The sequence below is a fragment of the Tachysurus vachellii genome, chromosome 6 (assembly GCF_030014155.1).
Source record: "Tachysurus vachellii isolate PV-2020 chromosome 6, HZAU_Pvac_v1, whole genome shotgun sequence".
NCBI lineage: Eukaryota > Metazoa > Chordata > Actinopteri > Siluriformes > Bagridae > Tachysurus > Tachysurus vachellii.
In genome coordinates, this window is record NC_083465.1 from 28747771 (window position 1) to 28770947 (window position 23177).

The 23177-nt window shown below is 36.8% G+C and overlaps 1 protein-coding gene across 3 annotated transcripts in view; it reads right to left on the reverse strand.

Annotated features, from left to right (window-relative positions):
* Positions 1-3404: 3404 nt before the first annotated feature.
* Positions 3405-23177, reverse strand: part of gpm6ab (glycoprotein M6Ab) — a 56588-nt gene continuing 36815 nt past the window's right edge. For 2 of the 3 annotated variants that reach the window (XM_060873195.1, XM_060873194.1), the window contains 6 exons: positions 18286-18478; positions 15159-15315; positions 14495-14648; positions 11958-12034; positions 11183-11248; positions 3405-6767 (listed from right to left, as the gene is read on the reverse strand). In XM_060873195.1, the coding sequence (XP_060729178.1) occupies positions 6615-6767; positions 11183-11248; positions 11958-12034; positions 14495-14648; positions 15159-15315; positions 18286-18478 (800 nt within the window). In that variant the 3' untranslated portion in view covers positions 3405-6614. Of the gene's footprint in view, positions 6768-8447; positions 8761-11182; positions 11249-11957; positions 12035-14494; positions 14649-15158; positions 15316-18285; positions 18479-23177 lie in introns of those variants that run through there. The other variant, XM_060873196.1, reaches the window with a different exon arrangement.

The following is a 23177-nucleotide window of genomic DNA, read 5'->3' on the forward strand; positions in this document are numbered from 1 at the left end:
ACTTGGACGTGTTAAATAACTTGAACTACATTGATGAGAGCTGATTAACTGCATGTTGGCATCTGTTTTTATGAGTAGAATTCTCCACTGGTTTTGTACAGGTTTGTGCATGACTCTGATTCGCACAAACAAGTTTAATGTATGAAAGTTTGAATTGAATTATTTGCATACTGGAATGTGATTGGCTCTTAAATTTTATGATGTAGTAACACTTGTTTCTTGTGTTTGTCTTGTCTGTCTTCTCCTTGTTAGTCTCGTGTTTGTTATTTCTCCTAAGTTTATCCTAGTATTAGTTTCTGTTTCTTCCTGTTATTTTTTATTCATAGTTTCACTTTCTGTTTGTTTTTATTTGCACATATATTTTCTTGTCTTTTGCTTGTGGATTCTTCCTGGGTTTGTTTGTTTGTTTGTTTGTTTGTTTGTTTGTTTGTTTGTTTGTTTTAGTTTTGATTGTTTCACACACGATGGTCCTTTTGTTTCCTGTTCCTTGTTTATGTCTAGTTTCTTTTCTGCCCAATTCACGATTTCAATTTGTATTGTGTTGTGTTGTGTTGTGTTGTATTGTATTGTATTGTATTGAATTGTTTTGTGTTGTATTGTGTTGTATTGTATTGAATTGTTTTGTGCTGTATTGTGTTGCATTGTATTACATTGTGTTGTCTTGTATTGTATTACATTGTGTTGTGTTGTATTGTATTACATTGTGTTGTGTTGTATTGTATTACATTGTGTTGTGCTGTATTGTGTTGTGTTGTATTATATTGAATTACATTGTATTACAATCGTGTTGTGTTTTTTATATTGTATTGTGTTACAATTGTGTTGTGTTGTATTGTATTACATTGTGTTGTGTTGTTTGTATTGTGTTGTGTTGTATTCTATTGTATTGTATTGTGTTATATTGTGTTACAGTTGTGTTGTGTTGTATTGCATTGTATTGTGTTACAACTGTATATTAATACACTGTATTTTATTGCATTGTATTTTATTAAGCCACACTTTAATGTAAGCGAAGTGGAAACTTCTTCCATGCTGAACTTCATCCCACCTTCTACTGAAGCTCCATAAAGGCTCAGACGTGTCAGAACGCTTCTCTTCTGTCTCCATCCTGTACCCGTCTCAGATCCCAGGAGAAAAGATACGACACTCGTCTTCACCAGCGAGACCTGAACCTGAGACAAATGAGACTGAGGCAGATTGAGGTTTGTGTTTGTGATGATGACAGTTTAACAAGTGCTGACATTCACAAATGGTATTGTGCTTCTGTTATCTCCTGGCCACCCGTGTGTGTGTGTGCATGTGTGTGTGTGGATGCTAATGGATCAGTCGTGTATTAAATCCTCATCCAGAAGAAACAGAAACAGACGTAGACAGAGAGGGAGATTAAATTATGCGATTGTCATATTCCTCTCCAGTTTCTGACACTCAGCCGATACCTGAAGCAGCAGCAGCAGCAGCAGCAGCAGCAGCAGCAGCAGCAATTCATGCATTTCACATTAAACAGCTTCCTGTCATTTGCACAATGCTTTGGTGAATCTGACTAATTTATTATGAGGTCATTGTTTTTTTCCCCTGCTCAGAAATATCACCCTGTGTGTTAGATTCTTTCTCCTTTATCTGCGTTCAAGGTCATCAGAGGAAATCAGCTGCTATAGTTTTATTTTCTTATAAAAGGATACAAATAAATAATCGTGTGTGAGTCACTACAGATATCAAACAATAGGTGCATTTATTTTTATTTTATTTCTATTCGTGCAAAATACGATGTGTGTCAAAATTCTCTATATTCACTTCTTATAAAGAAAAACAAAATAAAAACCATAATGTACTTTATACTGAATAAATTTATCACATTCGATTTTAATGAAAATGAAATAATTCCTTATTTTTTTTAAAGAAAGAAAAACATTAATTTCACAGTGGTGTGAAAAAGTGTTGGCCCCCTTCCTGTTTCTCACACTTTGATGTTTCAGATCATAAAATTTTTTTAAATATTAGTCAAAGATAACACAAGTAAACACAACATGCAGTTTTTAAATGAAGGTTTTTATTATTAAGTGAAAACAAAATTCAAACCCACATGGCCCTGTGTGAAAAAGTGTTTGCCCCCCTGTTAAAACGTAACCGTGGTTTATCACACCTGAGTTCAATTTCTCTCGCCACACCCAGGCCTGATTACTGCCAAACCTGTTCACAATCAAGAAATCACTTAAATAAGACCTGACTGACAAAGTAAAGTTCCTGTCTGTATGAGACTGTGGCTGGAAAAGAAAAGTGTTATGAACGAACCCATGAGGCTGTGAAGGAATCTAAAGCTTCCCTTTAACCCCAGATAAATACAACTAAACAGAAATGTGAGTGATGAGTAACAGTCAGACTGGAGTCAGTGGAAGCTCTTTACTGCCACACTGTGGTGGGATTGTGAAGCACAGCTCACAGGTCTTATTTACACTGAGTAAAGTGAACTCTTTCTTCACTACTTAAACATTTCCATGTCCATGGAGTGACTTTAGATCGATCTTCTTTACTTCTGGTTGCTTTAGTTCATTATTTTATTTTGGAGAGTCGTTTTGCATAAAGCACTTTTAAAAAAACATTAATTAGAAACGACTGATTATTATGAACCTGCATTAAGTAGAAGCATCTTTATTTCTATGGGTTTTTTTTTTTTGTTTGTTTTTATTTACTTATTTGTTTGTTTGCATTGATTTATTTTTTATTTTCTCTACTAGATAGAACTATTCAGCTGTTGATTTTTTTTAAGCTTCTTGTTTGTTGTTTATTTCCATTTCTCTAGTCTTTGTTCTTTACATCATGACTGTAAATGTTTTGTGGACTCTGTGTCTGAGTCTCTGTGATCTGAGTCTCGTGCTGCTTCCTGCCATTTGATCATTTTTCCTCATTTTATCGTCACATCATTTCTCTCTTTGATGCCTAATAGTGTCTAATAAAATTTTTTTAATTTAAATTTATTTTTAATTTAAAAATTACTTTTGTAATAATAATAATAATAATAACAAAAAAATAGTGTATTTATTTTTTTTTTTTTATTTGTATGTAATAAATTTTCTTTTTTGTCTATTACAATTTCTTTTTTTGTTATTTTTCTTTAGATTAAAGTTTATTAAACTTCATAATTTTTAAATAGCTCTATATGATTATTATTTTACAGGCCATTAGTTCAAACTGTCATCATTTTCCAAAACTTCTTTTTTTTTATTTTTTTTTTACTTTTTTTTTCTTTCTCCTCACTATTTCTAGAATTCTACTCGTATTTTTCTTCTACTGAATTCTAGCCTAAACTCTAATCCATTAGACCGAACAGCTGAAAAGCTAAAGATCTCTGTATGCGTCCACAAATCTGAGATTTCATTGAAAATGAAATAAGAAAAGCCGACAAAGAATCCTTTTTTAACAAGTACACAAGTGTCTTTATTTCTGCAAGCAGGTTTAATTCTACAGTTCAAAAAAATGAAGAAAAAATGGAGAAAAAGCCATTGTCAAGCTGTTGGCACATGTATGTACAAAAACTGATTAAATTTACAGCCAGCAACAAAGCATTCTTAGTGAAAATACAAAAGACTGATGAGTAAGTGAGAGAGAGAGAGAGAGAGAGAGAGAGAGAGAGAGAGAGAGAGATGAATACTGTGTATGCAACATCAGAACGTTTTTTTTTTCTGCTTCAAACTAGGACGAAACTCAAACACTACAACCAAGTAAGATATTTATCCTTTAATACTGCTCCATTATCTACTTGAATACTGCACACTAGAGGAGGAGGAGGAGGAGGAGGAGGAGAAGAAGAAGAAATCAGCAAGACAGTCAGTGTAAAAATTAAAATAAACCTTTGTCTTGTTTATTTGTTTGCTTTTTTTTTTTTTTTTTGTAGTCAGTTAAAAACTATTTTATAACCATGCCACAAACAACAACTAGACTCGACAGTCTTTAGCTAATACAATGATTTATTTGTTAATTATTGTTCAGTTTGGTGTAAAAACCAATGCTGGAGATCGAACTGTACAGCGACTTACCAATGAATTTAAATGCTCAAAAACTTAACAAAAAAACTTTAAAAAATGAAGACGGACGAGAAGATAAAAAGAGGACAGCGTCAGGTTCTTAATCAGGAGACACTCAGGGAGGGCAGATACAGGTGGCTAAATCCAGCCCAAAGGGTTTGGTCCAGATCTTTAAAGATCAAACCGTTAAATAAAATTGAATGGATTAAATATAGACAAGAAGAAACAGGGCACTGAATTGATCGTGTATGGAGCAAATAATAAAATAAAATCAAATAAAATATTGTATTTGTTTTACAGGGTTTTTTTTTTATTAGATTTATGTTTTTCATTAGGATTCTAATTATATTATTCTAATCATTTTAATTTAAAACAACAAGCAAGTTAACAAGTTTATTTATTACTTAAAAAAATAAAAATAAATGTAATTCTTGATTTATTCCATGTTATTTTTGTCCATGGACAATTATGGACATTATTCTTCAGGTTGTCACCCAAAACATCAGAGAGTTTCTGAAACTCTTCTGAAAAGCCGCACTGATCTAGATCTCTCGTGTGTGTATATACAGTGTAGAGGATGTTCCAGTTCTTCTGCATCGTGCCTTTAAGCGTTTAAAACATTTAAAAGCTGAAAAATAAAAAAAGAAAAGAAAAGAAAAGAAACATGGCAGAGGTTATTGTTAGTGAGATTATGGCTTGTGATGGATGACAGAAGAATCTACAGAATCTCTCCAAGGCAAATCTAAACCAGGAGCTCGAACAGCACCAAGTTCTCACTTTTATTTCAAATTTGAATTTTACTCACACAATTCTAACTAAGCTCAGAGAGACTATTCCTCATTATTATTATTATTATTATTATTATTATTATTATTATTATTATTATTATTATTACTATTATTATTATTAAATGATTTTATATTTTATTAATTTATATATTCCCAATTTACATAAAAAAAGAAGTTTAAAGTATTTAATGCAAATTAATAATTAAATATTATTCATAATAAAGACATTTTTGTAAAATGAATTTATTAATTTAAGTCATCACCGGAATGTAATTCTAAATGTAAAGAAAATACATTTTTGTCTCAATGTAGCAAGTTTCCGATTGTTTTAATAATAATAATAATAATAATAATAATAATAATAATAATAATAATAATAATATTCTTTCTGGATGCAAGATTGTGCACTTTTCAGCTTGACGAACAGCCTGAGACGAAGCACCAGTGTCAAATAACATCATGAAATACTTCACTTACAATTAAAAAGCTACACTTGAGCGATAAAAAAAATCATTTTATGATTTCATTTGAATGTTTATTTAATCTAGAAATTTTCTCAAACTAAATTTTTGGAGCAAATGCGCACTTTATAGCTTTTACAAACGGTTTGATACGAAGCACCAGTGTCACAGCTTCTTCATGTTCTTATAAGCGTATGTTTCTCAGACATGGCTAAAACTAAGATACAACTTTTATACATTTTTGTAAAAAGTCATTTTTAAGGTTTAAAAGAGTTTGCTGGAAAAGAATCTGTGAAATCGTACAAGTTTGGTCACATTTTAGCTTTGGACGATTAAAAAAAAAAAAAAAAAAACAGCCCAGTTTAAGTTCTACGACGCAGGAAGGCGAGTAAAACCACGTAAATGAGGTTAATGTTATAGAAAAATAATCAGGTTTATTTACGCAAACTGCTTTTCAGAATTTTAATGTGATTATGTCCAGGAGTTATTTCGCTAAAATAGTCATAAGTTTGTGTATAATATTTAATAAACCCTTTCTGAGAAATATCAAGGAGTTTCATTTTTATGCTGAGATTAAAAATGTTAGACTTGTCTTATTTATACCAGGAGAAGTATAAATAATCGAGTAGCTAACAATGCAGCTAAAACAGATCTGGATCATTAAAAGCTCCACAAGTATAAAAACAGTAGTTTGACATGTTGTCGGTGTGATATTTTTAAGACGAATGGCTCTTATTCGTTAAAGTTGCTTGCGGACAAAACGATCTTTGGAGTAACTTTACAATTGTGCATCTGGTCAGAAAGCCTGTAATTGTGAGCATGAAATTTAGTTTCAAACAAATACTAGATTTAAAGTTAAATATTATTCATTCTATGGTTTTCATGCAAATAAATTCAAATGATGGGCAAATCGGTGCTGATCGTATGTAAATTGTATGTAAATAAGGAGCTAGTGGGTGGAGCTTGTCTTCAGCTTAAATTAATGAAATCGATTTCGATGCTGCATCTTAGATGTACAAACATTGTGAAGCGACTTTAACGGATAAGAGCCAACAAAACGACCGACGAGGCAGAAAAGAAAAGAAAAAAAGATAAGAAAAAAAAGAAAAGTAAAAAAAGAAGATAAGAAAAGAAAATTTCATGGAAACAGTAAAAAGTGTGTGTGTGTGTGTGTGTGTGTGTGTGTGTGTGTGTGTAAGTTCATCCTGCCGCTGGTCCTCTAAACAATCAAATTCATTACATATATATGTGTGTGTGTGTGTGTGTGTGTGTGTGTGAGTGTGTGTTGTTCAGGGAAGGTAAAGGGCATGCTTAGGATTGTATGTGTGTGTATGTGTGTGTGTGGCTTATGTGTAGGCATTGAGGCGCTCTTTGGAGCGAGTGGAGTGGATGTCATGTAGCTCCTGCTCCTCCTTGCTCTTGATGTCCTCATACTTCTGCAAGCGGCACGCATCCTTCACGTAGGCCCAGTTCGCTGCCAGGACCATCAGGTAGTGCACCTGCATCAACAGAGCCGTGCCGGCCACAGACACGGGGTTAGTATGCTACGCAGGGAGGTTACTGCACTCACAAATGTAAAATAAAAAGTTGATTATATTGTTATAATAACAAACACTTCAGGACACAGGAACATGGAGGGACACAGGAAAGGAAGTGTTTAGCTCTGTAGTTTTAAACCACTTCGGTTACCATCGCTAAAACAGTCGAGTTACTGATTATCTACAAAACGGAGTGTAAGTTTACAAGGGTTAAGTTCTGAAGGATTCCTGGCCTTTGTTTACTGGTGAACGTGGTGGTTCCCTTCGCCCAACGGGTCCGACATGACCTCATAGATACTGAAGACAGTCATGTTGCTAACTAGTCAGTGAGTCAGTTCTCTAACACTACTGAATCTGATGTGACACGGTACAGTACAATGTCGATTCTTAAGTCAATGTCGACATACGATACATTTTTAATTTGGATTTGCGATGCAACGCTTTGAGAGTGGACAATACTGCTGAACGCAAAATGATTAAAGATCATAATTCTTAAGGCATTGAAATGGTATCTGAGGATACTACTGAATCTGATACATTATGATATTTCACGATACTACTGAATCTGGAGCAATATGTTAAAATATTTGATAACACTACTGCTTTATAATATATTTAATAATACTGCTGAATCTGCAGCATTAAAAAATTATATTTAGTGATACTACTGAATCAACTGTAAATTATAAAAATATTAGCTGGTACTACTGAATATGCTGTAATGTTAAAATATCTGATGATGCTACTGAATCTGCTGCTTTATAATATATCTGATGATGCTACTGAATCTAGTGATTTATATTTGATGATACTACTGAATCTACTGCTTTATATATCTGATGATACTACTGAATCTACTGCTTTTTGATATATCTGATGATACTACTGAATCTACTGCTTTATATATCTGATGATACTACTGAATCTGCTGCTTTATATATCTGATGATACTACTGAATCTGCTGCTTTATATATCTGATGATACTACTGAATCTGCTGCTTTATATATCTGATGATACTACTGAATCTGCTGCTTTATATATCTGATGATACTACTGAATCTACTGCTTTGTTATATCTGATGATACTACTGAATCTGCTGCTTTATGATATATTTGATGATACTACTGAATCTACTGCTTTATATTTGATGATACTACTGAATCTACTGCATTATTTTTGATGATACTACTGAATCTGCTGCTTTATGATATATTTGATGATGCTACTGAATCTACTGCTTTATGATATATTTGATGATACTACTGAATCTACTGCTTTGTTATATCTGATGATACTACTGAATCTACTGCTTTATGATATATTTGATGATACTACTGAATCTACTGCATTATTTTTGATGATACTACTGAATCTACTGCTTTATGTTATATCTGATGATACTACTGAATCTGCTTTGATACAATTTTGTTTCATAAGGCAGTCATCTGTTATTTCTGAATCAGCTTTTGAAAACAACATTAACCTCAAATAAAACCATACATTTACAAATAAAACAATTTAATATTTTAATCTAAAACTGAAACTGATATATGATCTAATTTTATTTCAAATCCTCAGAAGTCTACTGTATACGCTACAGCTAACCATAATAACATTACCAAATGATAGACTACTAGATGAGTTGTGTTCAGACGGCCATCATTAAACATCCCAGCACAGATAGCTAGCTTGGACCACCACGTCACTACGCCGGATACAGGAAGTGGAAAGAGGAACTTTTTTAATGAAGGTAATTAAGGGAACGTCGTTAGGATTTGGGGTGATTTCCATGTCTGTGTGTCATGGCCAACAGAGTCGACATCCCAGAGTGAGTGTGTGTGCAGTGAAGGACTGCGGAGTGGGTGGGGCTTCAGAATCGTGTGCAGTATCTTCCCAGGCTCTGGGTAACCAGTGTGACGTAATTACGCACGAGAACAGAACTGGACACCATCTGTCACATGACCAATGACATCACACAGACACACAGGACAGAGAGAGAGAGATGACGAGTGTCACTACATCACACTGAATAAATAGATAAAACAATGCATTCACATACGTCATGTGACCTGTTTGTTCTCGTTAGCGTCTAATTAATGACAGAAGTACAAAAAATAATATTAAAAATATTGACCAAAAAAATCCTAATTTAATCCTAATTAAATCCTAATAATAAAAAAACAATGATATATTTTAATTAAAATGTGTTATCTTCTTCCAATAAAGTATTTTTTATGTTTATCTATTATTTTATATTTACTATTAATATTTATTATGTAATTATTTACTATTGATTATGTTTAATAATAGTAATATTTATTATTTAATTATGTATTTATATTTAGAAACTACTAAATTGTAGTAAAAAGAGGTAGTAATAAAATAAAGAAAAAATATTTTATGCATTTTGTTTTTTATTTTATTTTATTTTTTTTTACAATTATTAGTTTAATGTATTTATCTATTTATTTGTTCGTTTGTTGATAGTTTTGTGGAAACTTTAGTTTATTTCTTGAAACTATAAGAAAAAGAAATTAAAATATCCTAAATTAAATCCAATACTGAAGAACATTACAGAGTATTTTTTTTATTTAATTACATTTAATTTAATTAAAACTGTAATAGGTCTCTTTATTTCCATCTTTATAATATTTCACTTTCATTCCATAATTTTTTTTTTTTTAGTGTAATTATTAGGAATGAAAAAAGCAGCTGAGATGCTGATATCCATCAGTTCTGAAGTTATAATGTAGTAAAATCAGACTTTTTATGCAGATCATTTTTCAGACATTTTAAATCCGAAACAGTCAGACGGAGAACCACCAGGGGGCGGAATTTCACTGTAAATGTTCCGGTTTGGAGCAGGACGCAGTGCCGAGGTGATGATGTAATTATATAATAAAACTAATGAGGGTGACTGGAGACAGAGACAGAGAGAGAGAGAGAGAGAGAGAGAGAGAGAGAGAGAGAGAGAGAGAGAGAGTGTGTGTGTGTGTGTGTTTCTTTCAATAGATTTGTGCTATTTTGTCAATATGAAGTGTCAGTTTTTCACACACACACACACACACACACACACACACACACACACACAATTTATCCAGTATATATCTCCCATCTATTTGTCTTTTCTGTGGGCACAATGAAGCCTTTTTTTAACAAGACGCTTACACACACACACACACACACACACACACACACACACACACGCACACACACACACACACCTTTCTTTTTTTACTTTCCTCTCTCTTCTTCTCCTCTCCTCTGTTTCCATGGCAACAGTGCCCCATGCATTTTCGATGCAGAGCATTCCTCTTACTCTTTCTTCGTCACCCTGCTTCCCTCCCTCAATCCCTCCCTTTCTCTCTCACTCTCTCTCTCTCTTCTCTACACCTTCTTCTCTCCCACTCCATCTCTCTTTGTCCTCCTTCTCTCTGTTTTCCCTCTCTCCTTCTTTCTCACTATGTCTCTTCCTCTCTTACTATCTTTTTCCATCACTCTCTATTCCCCCTCTCTCACTTCTCTCTTTCACTCTACATCCCTTTTTTCCTTTTCTTCCTTTATTCTCCTTCTTTCTATTTTCACTCTATTCTCCTCTTTCACTCAATATGTCTGCCTCAGTCTCTCAATGGTTTCTTTCCCTTCCTCACTTTCTCTATCCCTCTCTTTCTCTTTCTATATGCCTCCGTCCTCCCTCTTCCTCTCTGTTCTCCTTCTAGCCCCCTCTCTCTGTTTCTTCATTCATTTAAAAACTTTTTGAAACAACAAATATTATAAAAGAAAGAGAGGAAGAATAAAACAAATACAAAGATATGGAGAAAGACAGGAAGAAGAGATGGAGGAGAGGTTTAATCACTAGCCTGCACATTAATCTCAGAGTTCTTATTAAAATTATAATATAGAATTGTGTTTAAATGTAACACACACCAGTGGCTTGGTGTCTAATATTTTACTATAAACTCCAAACCTGTCGAAATGTGTAGAAATTCTTGACCCTAAACCTAGAAATTTGAATAATTTATTTTCATTTTTAAAAATTTATTTTATTTCCTATAAATGGAGAGAAGTGAAATGAGGTAAAAAAAAAAAAAAAAAAAAAAAGGGACCAATAAAGAAATTAACAGATGAAGATAGGGAGAGGGAGAGAGAGAGAGAGAGAGAGAGAGAGAGAGAGAGAGAGAGAGAGAGAGAGAGAGACAGACAGAGAGAGAGAGAGAGAGAGAGAGAGAGAGAGAGAGAGAGATGTGATAAGACTTACACTGATGTTCTGTACAGAGAACGATAGAGCAGTGATGAAGTGATGTAGTGTGATAAAGAGGCAGATAGATAGAGTGAGAGAGAGATGTAATAGGTGAAGTGATAAAACAGCTCACCATGGCGATGACGGCCACTCCTGCCCCCGCCAGAGCACAGACAAACAAGTGGAACGTCAGATCCAGCTGGAGGACAAAACCAGCAAAAGAAAGAGAGAAATAAAAAAAACATCCAGGAGACAAAAACAAGCAAATATCTGAATTAGTTTCGAAAAATCTATTAGCAGAATCCTCAAATCTGATTGGTTGAAATTTAGAATTTCACCATGTTGTCTTACTCCCACGCCCCAACTGGAAAAAAAACCCTCTGAGTTTCCCGCATTGGTGACCTTTAGGTTCGTTCGACTCGTAAATACGATCTTTCTGGCATGACTCGAACACACCGCGAGCGACACTGAGACATTTTCACTTATATTTCTCTCAAATACACGTAAACGTAAATAAAGTATGTAGTGTAACATCAAGAAAACATCAAGAACCGAATTAAACTCCAGGTCAATATTCATACAAGTTTTCCATCTGAGATAATTCACTGTTAAGTACATTAATCGTAGCTAAAAGAAACAAACTATGATTGAATCCGCTGAACGAATATTTCTGGGCTAGCAGAAAGCGTATCGAGATCGTCTTAGCTAGCTAGAAATTTAGCTAGATGACTGTTTACAGCAAGAAAGCAGACACAACTGATATTATCTGTCATTATGTTACATTTCATCGGTTAATTCTGCTTAACCTACAGAAATCATCGATGTTATTATTAATATATTTGATTTTTAAGCAAACTTCTAGAAAGTTCTGTCATTATCCAAGCCTGAATGCTATGGAGGATACGGACCTCGTTAGAACGGCACATGTTGCCGAAGCTCTCGGAGCTGGTGCAGATTCTCTTGTCTTCGGTAGCGGTTACAATTCCTGAAAGAAAATCCAAAAGAGGAAAATAAACATATTTTATTTTGAATGAACAATGCATTTATTTCAAGGCAAATCGCAACTCATAACCGGAGCCGTCGATCAAAAAGCCGATGGGATGAATTCTGGATTTTGATTGGTTAGAAAGTGTTGATTCATTTTCTATATAGCTGTTTACTGTATGTGTGTCACCGGTGTCTATTTCTATACAGTACATTACATCATACATTATACAATTTATAGAAGGAGTCTCCTGTCTCCGGTGTCTCCAGTGTGGACGTTGTAACAGTCTGAGGTAAAACTTTCAAACATCTTCAGGACCTCAACCCCAAGGGTTTTACTCCTTAAATCCACTTCAAGTGGCTGACAAATAAAAGGAAAAAGGAACATACTGTATAAAGGCTTTTAACACTGAATTAACCCTGAGTTCTTATTGCTCTAAACCCCTGTGCTGTTACCCCCAGGGGTAGAGGAAGGTTTTACACATGCAACGAAGCGGGATTATGAAGCCCAGCCTTTTCCCTGGGTTATGAATCTCTGCTCTGAAGCTGGATTAACACCACAGCAGTGTTTACAACGTTACGGCTTGTCGCTTAGCAACAGACAACCAATCAGATACTGAACAGTGAATGAAAACCTCAAATCAGGTGAAAACCAGGACGTAGGAAGACTTAACAACGTAAAAACGGCTCAGTAGATAGAGTCAGGAGGAGAAACGGAACCAGACTCAAAAGGGAAACTCATCCTCATTTGGGTGACACCGAAAAGTGCGATTATAAATATACAGCCCGGGGGCAATTGTGTATTGTTTAGGAGTATTGTTGTCCTTAAAGACCACATGAAGTTGGCATCTTTTCTTAGAATGTCTGAAAACTTCATGAAGTGGTGTCCAACCGGAGCCGGTTCATCTCTAGGTGCCTCGGGATCGTCACAGGTTTGGTATCTTCTCACCGAAGGTCCGAAAACTCCATGACATGGAACACAACTGGAGCTGGTACAATCACTGTGTGACACTGGGTAATTAGTGGAATTAACTGCTGGAAGAAGAACGACAGATCTGAACTTTTTTTTTCCTCACTGATGTGAACGCGTGATACTGTACGAGCCGTTATTTAAAGCGGTCACTGGCTGGATTTATTATTTGCCAAAAAAAGAAAAAATGCAAATAAGAAGAAAGTAGCAGGAATTAGGAAACATCTGATAGTAAGGAGCCAGGATTCAGTGTTTGTAACCTCTGGTAACAAATGTCCATAAAGTACATCAGTAACAAAGCAAAATATAGGAGCAGGATCAGTGAGGTTCAAGCACTTTGTCATGTTAGAGCAGTGGTCTTCACTATTTTTTTCATGTGAGCCACACTGATAGGACAAAGTCAATAGGAGAGCCACTTTCACCGCAAAGTATGCAGTTATTCAGTCTTAAATAGCTTATCTGCTTAAATACAATGTACAATATTGCAATACAGGGGGACACGGTGGCTTAGTGGTTAGCACGTTCGCCTCACACCTCCAGGGTCGGGGTTTGATTCCCGCCTCCACCTTGTGTCTGTGGAGTTTGCATGTTCTCCCCGTGCCTTGGGGGTTTCCTCCGGGTACTCCGGTTTCCTCCCCCGGTCCAAAGACATGCATGGTAGGTTGATTGGCATCTCTGGAAAATTGTCCGTAGTGTGTGATTGCGTGAGTGAATGAGAGTGTGTGTGCCCTGTGATGGGTTGGCACTCCGTCCAGGGTGTATCCTGCCTTGATGCCCGATGACGCCTGAGATAGGCACAGGCTCCCCATGACCCGAGGTAGTTCGGATAAGCGGTAGAAGATGAATGAATGAATATTGCAATACAACAATTACTCGAGTTGCGGATGACGCATGCTCCCCATCAGTTACCTCTTTTGTCACTGTCACATTGCTTTGTTGCTGTTCATTTTGTGCGCGGGATTGTTTGATAAGAAATCGATCCATTTTTTAGTCCGTGTGTACAGTAAACACAAGTTGTTAACTAGCATGAAACACAAACTAGCTTCTGGCAGGCCGCCAAAAACTGGCAATTGCGCAGAACGCAGTGAGTCAGTGACGAGTCAAATAATATATAAATATACTGTATATTATTATTTGTAATAGAGCACATTCGTTTTTCTATGCTTTTTTAATGTTGTTTTTTTTGTTGTTGTTTTTAATGTTATTTAAATGAAAAATATATTTTAACCACATGATCATATCATCGTATTATTTACTGCTATGCGAGCCGCATATTAAAGCTTGGCGAGCCGCAGGAGGAGTAACACTGTGTTAGAGAGAAACCTAAACGTCACAGCTTTACCTCTGACACTGGAGATCATATCATCAAAAATAAAATATCAACACATTAATCAGCACCGTCAGTCTGACCAATCAGAATCAAGAATTCAACCACGCTCCGGTATTAAAGTGTTAAACCTGAGCAAAGAGTCCCTTTCCGTCACTACTTACCAAATTGGCGCAGATCAAAGCAGAAGTTGGTTCCCTCAATCACTGTCATGTTCTGACAGGTGTTCCAGATGTTGAAGTACATAAACACTGGCAGAGAGGTGAAGGCCATCACGCCCAGCCAGGCCAGCATGAAGACATAGGTCAGCATGATGAACTGAGACAGACACAAAGTAATGAAGCATCTGATGATCTGATAATTATTGAACACTTTTTTTTTTTATTGAATGTCTAAAAAGATAAAGATATTATGGAAAAAAAGAGCTTCAAAGGATGTAGGAGAGATCGTTGTGGTCTCTGTTTAAGGTATATAATCTAGTACAGTTAGTAAAAAGTCTAGCACATAATACTGTATGTAGCTCAAACTTGAAGATACTGTATGAAGCTTGGCAAACAAACGTCGTTTTTATTTTAACATGAACATTATTCGTGTTTATTGTTCATTATTGGTTAAGGAAAGATACAAACTGTCACACTTCATGATGTAGCTGAGGTGGAGAACTGTCAGAGCCAGAATTCATACCCCATTCTGACACTGCTTACATTTCTCTATCTGTTTGTTTTTTCGTCCCCAGCGGTTTCATTCTCAGCTTTTCCAGGAAAAGCTCAGTAGAAAACAAAGCCCACGTACGGTATAGCCGCATTGTACCGTAGCCGTGTGTCTTACCCAAGCGCTCACGCAGCGCCCACAGGTCGTGATCTTGAAATCTCCGTACAGGTCACGGATGGCCCCAGTGGTGAAAAAGCCCTCGACCATCAGCAGGATCCCGTAGACGAAAAATGCTGCAGCCATGCCGTAGATCACGTACTTCAGGATATCAATCCTGCAAAAATACACAGTGAGCTCGTCAAACCCTTGTACCCTGGTCTTATGTTCAGCTGAGCTTCTGCAAAACTATGATGTTTTGTGACTGGCTCAGTTTCCCTGATAGATATGAAAAGTCATCACTGATAAACATTACAGTTATGGGGAAGTGGTGGCTCATGTGGATAAATCTCTGGGTTGTTGATCGGAGGAACCGGGTTCAACCTGACACTGGGCACTTGAGCGAGGCCCTTAACCCTTACTGCTCCAAGGGGCGCTGTACTGTATCACGGCTGACCCTGTGCTCTGACCCCAACCTCTGACGTCGGGATATGCGAAGAAAGACTTTCACTGTGCTGTAATATCTGTGACAAATAAACTGCTTCTTCCTATAAAATATTAAAAAAAGGAATATTTCTTGCTCTTGTTGTATGTTTCCATATATTTACTACACTTACTGCATTTCTGGTTCATACCTACGATCATAACTGCAGTATTTTACAATCGGTTTCTGAATGACAAACACTTCCAAAGTTGAATTTTATTTATATTTATCAGATATGTAAACAAGTCGTGTGTAAGCTGTAGTCGTAGGCTTAGCGCGTGATCAGATGTCGTGTGAAGCTCTAAGAAGCTCTCTGTTCCTTTTAAATAGCAACGCCACTTGGCTTTTCGTCAGTCTCGCATAGAACAAGCTCTCCGTTTGTTCCTAAGAACCATCAATACACCCAAAAATGAGCATTTATCACACAGCTGTACAAAGAGGACATTGATGAAGTTGATGTATTACACACATTTAAATAAAGAAAGGCTCACAAATTGCCATATATGGTCAAGAACCTCCTTTGAGAAAGCTTAGTATCCTGGCCATGGTTCTGCTTGTTACAGGCAATATGCAGCATGTCTAAAGGACACAGAATATGAACTTCACCAAGGATGATGTACAGATACTGCTGCATGAAGCGGAACAACACAAAAATGCTTTATTATTACGGTAGCCTACATTTATGAACATTTATGGTCGTCACTTCTGCTGTTCGGAAATGTAATGTAATGTTCCTTCCCTCATTCAAGACACATTTTGTGCCACAACTTAAATAAAGACCTCTTTTAAGATTCCTTTTTTTTTTATAAATTATTCATTCATTTTCTACCGCTTATCCGAACTACCTCGGGTCACGGGGAGCCTGTGCCTATCTCAGGCGTCATCGGGCATCAAGGCAGGATACACCCTGGACGGAGTGCCAACCCATCGCAGGGCACACACACACACACACACTCTCATTCACTCACACAATCACACACTACGGACAATTTTCCAGAGATGCCGAGGCACGGGGAGAACATGCAAACTCCACACACACAAGGCGGAGGCGGGAATCGAACCCCCAACCCTGGAGGTGTGAGGCAAACGTGCTAACCACTAAGCCACCGTGCCCCCCTTTTATATCAATTATTTGGATGGAATTTACTTATAACCAGTGTTCCTGCAGTTACACTTTTCTACCACTAATGGCATAAAGATAATCAGTTTGCGTAAACACTGGTATTTTCTCCTGTACAAGAAGAAAGTGATAAATAAGGCTCAATGAGTAGAAGTCTTCAGTGCTGATAAAGAAAGCACTAATTACTTTTAAGACATGAGTACTTTTAACGAGAGAGGTGGAGTGAAGAGCTACACTTCCTGTGCCTGGTTTTCAGTGGAAGCTTCAATATCACTGCGAGTCATATCGATATGATCTAAAATCGTCAGGTTTATGTAATAGGTTGAGTAAAGGAAGTTTCCGACAATGCATGCGAGTGCTCTGTTACAGCCTCTTTTCATTGTTCTTTAATATGGAGGTGAAAATGTTGAAGTCTCACATTACTGCATTTCAGTGTGTAATGGTCAGTGGGCGTGTGGTTCGGAGCAGAGAAGGAGCCGGTGACTAATGCAATCTGCTGCTACCATCATCTACCGCTGTTGTTCTTTCCATCTTCTTCTCCTCCGCCTCCTCTTTAAATCTCTCTCTCTCTCTCTCTCTCTCCCCCTCTCTCTCTCTCTTTTCTCTCTCTCTCTCTCTCTCTCTCTCTCTCTCTCTCTCTCTCTCTCTCTCTCTCTCTGCAGTGAGCAGGTGTATTATGGCGACCCAGAGTGATTTCAGAACAATTTAATTCCCTGAGTGGGACCAGAGCCAAAGCCTCACGCTCAGACCTGGAAGATCAATCTTTCCTCTCATCTTTCCTGTGTGTGTGTGTGTGTGTGTCTGTGTGTGAGAGAGAGAGAGAGAGAGAGAGAGAGAGAGAGAAGGTGGACAGTGCTGTGTCAGTAAAAAAAAATAAATAATAATTCACATATGTGCAGTCTTTATCTTTCCTATGTGTCCCAGTACAACCATGTTACAACCATGATGGAGCCACAATATGACCATGATGTGACCATAATCTGACTATAACAACCATATAACCATGACATAGCCATGATACATTTAAGATAAAAAGTCTAATCAGCCATGACATAACAATGATACGCCCTAATAATGTTATGATCATGATACAATTATTATAGGTAGTTTGACCATGATACAACTAAGATATGAAGCAAAAGAAGAAGAAGAAGAAGAAGAAGAAGAAGAAGAAGAAGAAGAAGAAGAAGAAAAAGAAGACAGGCATGATAGATGATAATAACACAATATGCTCATTACATAACCATGTTATGTCCATGGAATGACCATGAATACAGCCATGACATGACTGTGATTATGCTATGACATTTCTATGATATAACCATCTCTTCATCATGACGTATGATTGGCGTCCATGTGATGACAAATGTTTAGTAAATTTGGCCCACATAAAAAACATTACTTTAAGCCACCACTAGAGTCTTAGGATTGTGGGATTGGACCCAACTGTAACTTTACTTCTAGTCCTGAATGTTTACCTGTTGAAGCCCCAAACGGTATTTGTGTACTCTCGTGTGAACTCTTTCATGCCAGTCACTACTCACATGGTAAAGACGTCCAGGGTTTCGTTTGTTGATCGGACCAATTCGAAATAGGTCTGCAGGATGGTGACGGTGCCAGAGAGAGCCTCATGCCCACAGCCGCAGAAGAGCGCCACGCCGGCATACAGCAGAATGGTGGCGATGAGAGAAGCGTAAGGAATCCCGCTCAGGCATTTAATACAACACTCAGAGCAACCTACAGCAAAACAGAATACATCAGAAGATTACAATTACAACATTGCTGTCTTCTGTTACACAAAAAGATTCTCCTCTTTGTGTTTAATGGTTTCTTGAAAGATTTCCACTAATACTCATAAACTAATAAAATAAGAGAAAAGAACTACCGTCATCAAGTGTTTAATCCAAATCACTGTTTAAAACACCATTAATTAGAATTTCTATTCTCTTAAAACTGTTTGTTAGCGAGATAATGATAGTCAAATTGACTAACCTCAACACACTTTATTGGCAACAATGAATATTCAACAACAGACGTGGACGAGTGAATAGCAACCTGTAACGGATGGGCAAGTCTAATAATTCATTTATTCATTCATTCATTTATTACCGCTTATCCAAACTACCTCGGGTCATGGGGAGCCTGTGCCTATCTCAGGCGTCATCGGGCATCAAGGCAGGATACACCCTGGACGGAGCGCCAACCCATCACAGGGCACACACACACGCTCATTCACTCATACAATCACACACTACAGACAATTTTCCAGAGATGCCAATCAACCTATCATGCATGTCTTAGGACCGGGGGAGGAAACCAGAATACCCGGAGGAAACCCCCGAGGCACGGGGAGAACATGCAAACTCCACACACACAAGGCGGAGGCGGGAATCGAACCCCCAACCCTGGAGGTGTGAGGCGAATGTGCTAACCACTAAGCCACCGTGCACCCCGTCTAATAATTCATCCAATTTAAGTAAGTAAGTAAATGCTTTATTCGGGTCAGGATCAATCTGGATCTTTCTCAGTAAAAAAATGGGCAAGAAACAGGAAAACATGTCAAAGCAAATTTAATAATCCATAATGTGCAGTTATGTATGAACAGGTACTGTAAGTGATAACCTAGCGTTTAAGGTGTTGGACTACTGATCAGAAGGTTGTGAGTTCAAATCCCATGCTCACCAAGCTGCAATTGCTGGGCCCCCGAGTTAGGCCCTGAACCCTCATTTGCTCAGCTGCACAAATGTTGGTTTAGATAAGCATGTCTGCCAAATGAACAAATCCACATTCTGTATCATTCATCTAAGATTTTTTTAAGTTCTAGCAGTCATTCATTCAGCTTCATTCCTCTAGGAAGGTCCGAGGAATCACAACACTGATTTATCATTTTCAGGTTGTTTCTCTCTTAAAATGTTCACAGCAGATCAATATCTAAAGCATGTCTGTCCAGAGCAAAGTGCAGTAAACCCAGGATGACGTGTCTTTATATTAAATATAATCTTCACTAGTGGACAAAGGAACAAGATCTATCCTGAAGAAGTTTTTCAGGTCACTATACAGTAGAACCATCAAGCTGGTGAATATGCAATTCAATTTGCCATTCTGTGTGGCAGCAGAGCTCTTCTCTTCACCCTGAGCCCATTTATTCCAGTTCGCTGTCTTGCAGTGGGATACTAAATGGCACTGTGACCAATTCAGACTTCCCTGCTGAAAGATTTACAGCCATAACATGCTTGCATGCAAACAGCACACACCGCAAATTACATGCTGTTGTCCCTCTGCGGGTGAGATTTACGGGCTGCTCGTAAACCGTGACGCCATCTCAACCAAACGATACTCTGGCAACTGGATATCAGCATGCGGTTGTCTCCGGATTACGATCGATAGAGCGGATGTTGTCAATCATCTTCCAGTTAGGAGGAAAAATATGCTTCTTACAACAAAAACAGTCTGATTCAAAGACTCTGATTCACTCGTAAGTCTGTATGAATGAAGCACATCAACTTTTGCCCTGAAGCTAAAAACCAACCACGGTAAAGCAAGCTAATATTCATGCTTCTTTAGTCTTTAGCTCATCCATTCATGAAGCATGACCATGCATATTTAATTTCAATCACTGCTTATGAAATCACATCTGCACTGTGTCCGCATTACCATCTGCTACACCTTTTCACTACCTTCTGTATAAAAGGCAGTATTCCAGATGTTAGCAAAAATTCGCTGGCATGGTACAATTCCAGAGAAGCTGCTAGCGCTGAAATTAACACTCCGAAGACGAGACGCCGCATCCTGATTAGAAGAGCTGCAGTCCTCGCAGTGAGAACTCTCATTACAACAGCCAAAAAAACACAGTTACTGCCAACTAACTACTGAGACACTCTTCCTCAGAAAAGGAGCATTTATTTTCTTTAAACGGGAGGTCCGTAGGTGGGTCCGAGTGGCGTCCGTGCAGCGGGTGAATCTCAGGCAGCATGTGCTGATACATGACCCCACACTGGCTCAGGTTATTACACTAATATAATCAGTTAAGCATTCCTTCAGTATGAAGTGTGCAGAAGTGCAGCTGTAGATTTCACTGTTTCTACCAATATTTGTGCTTTGAGTCCAACTTCCCACCATCATTATTTTCCGACATCCTGCCTGCTAATGTGTGGAAAATTTAGTTGGAGATCCTTAGTAGGTCACGATGGAACGTGATGATGCACAGTGATCTGATAGACATCAGTCTTCACCAACAGAAAATCTCTTAAAATGAAGGTTGTTTTTAAAAGGTTTTATATGCCCCAAATTATACTATACTATACAAATTATATTTTATTCCATATATTATTTTTTATTTGGTGTTTCTCTGTGGGATGAAAAAAAAAAAAACATTTCACTTCTCTACATCACACGTGTGTAATATTTATATGACACATAAAGAACCTGGAACCAGGAACTTAAATTCTATTAGATATAGAATATTTATTATATTTAAACTGTTGGTGAAATCTTTGTTATAGTAAAACAAACAAACCAACCAACAAACAAACAAACAAATAAATAAATATATTAATAAATATATAAATAATCAAGGTAATAATCAGTATTATAGTATCATGATTATATATATATAAATAAATATAAATATATAATATATATAAATAAATATAAATATATATACATTTCTTTTTGTTTTGGTGGTAGTCTGTACTTTATAGTACAGTACATTATGATGCATGTTCATCATCATCATCATCATAAAAAAAAAAAATATATATATATATATATATATATATATATATATATATATATATATATATATATATATATATATATATAAATAATTATGTAATGTTTTTATTTTATTTTATTATAAATCTCACTCACTTACCCCTACATCCATAAATGCATCAGTTTTTACTAAAAGCCATAAGGGATTAAAAAAGCTCAACCTGGTGCAGTATTTTTTATTACTTTATATAACATAATCATGTTGCTGGTGGTGGTGAAGTGTCTTGGCCTGAAATAATTAACACCTGATGAAAACACTGCAACTTTTATAGATATAAAGAGTAGAATCTTGACCTACTGGTAAAAGTCTAAGTGAAATCCATCACTGTTCATTACTGATACCTGGAGGTAACAATTATTTCTGCAGGAAAGTCGTGTTCTCTTGAGTGTGTGTTACTGGAGCTACACTTTCTCATACGTCATCGTTCCTTCGTTCACCCTCAGGACCAACACGTTTCCCCAATCGTATAAATTAGCTTTCCGGTTGAAAATGCTGACAAGGGGAGATCCGGTGAACCCGAGGGCATGTTGTGTGTGTGTGTGTGTGTGTGTGTGTATGTGTGTGTGTGTGTGTGTGTGTGTGTGTGTGTGTGCGTGTGTGTGGTGCTGCTGCTTGAGGTGAATTCAATCCACACTATTCGTTCTTCATTACACACATGGGTGAAGGCCAACGAAGATGGACGCAGTGGTGATTATGAAGCACATTTATCTCACCATCATGTGCAGTGGTGAGTTATTATACAAGTTAAATGACGGACATGAACCGAGTTGAAGCATCGAGGACACGAAACACTTCCTGTCGTGCCAACGAAGGAAAATAATCAACAACGACGATGTTAGGTGATGTGAAGTTTTCAGCTGGAACAAAACGCTCTGAAGTGTTTTTTTAAAAATAAGAAATATTCCATTTTTCTTCTGTATTGAGAACCTTATTGTCTTAAAGCAGCTTTGCAGAAGCATAGAAACAGAATAAAATGTTAAAGTTTAAAATTGAATTACTATTTATATCTAACATCTATCTCTAATGCTTAAGCTTGAGGTGATGGTGTGTGAGGAAAAACTCTCTGAGATGATGTGAGGAAGAAACCTTGAGAGGAACCAGACTCAGAAGTGAACCTTATTTAGGTGACATTGAACCGGAAATAATGTCAATGTGAATACTGTCCTTTATACAACAGTTTATATACACGGTAAAGCATCATTTTTATCCATTTCTAGCTACATGAAATGTTGTGGAACATCCATGAAACAAGTTAGTTCCTTTCCATTGGTGGCATTTATATTTTTTCAATGCTGACACTGGAGACTCCTTCCATAAAGGTTAAATAATTCCTTGCAAAAATGTCATACATGTGAAGGTATTAGAACAAACACATTATCATAAAGTGAACCGACCAATCAGAATCCAGCATTCTGTACTGAACAGTCAATACATTTATGTCACCGTTTGATACATCGATGAATGAATCGCAAACTCAGAGCCGCACCTTCGGCCTTCATTTAAAAATGTATTTCACTTCAGACAGCTCAAGTTTAAACTCCGACAGCACGATGACACACTGAGAGCAGAGCGCGAGACGTAGGTTCCCGAACGGCGCTTTAACTCATCACTACCTGTAAAAAGGCTCCTCGTTTATTATTGGTCCACTTCAGTCAGTAGTCA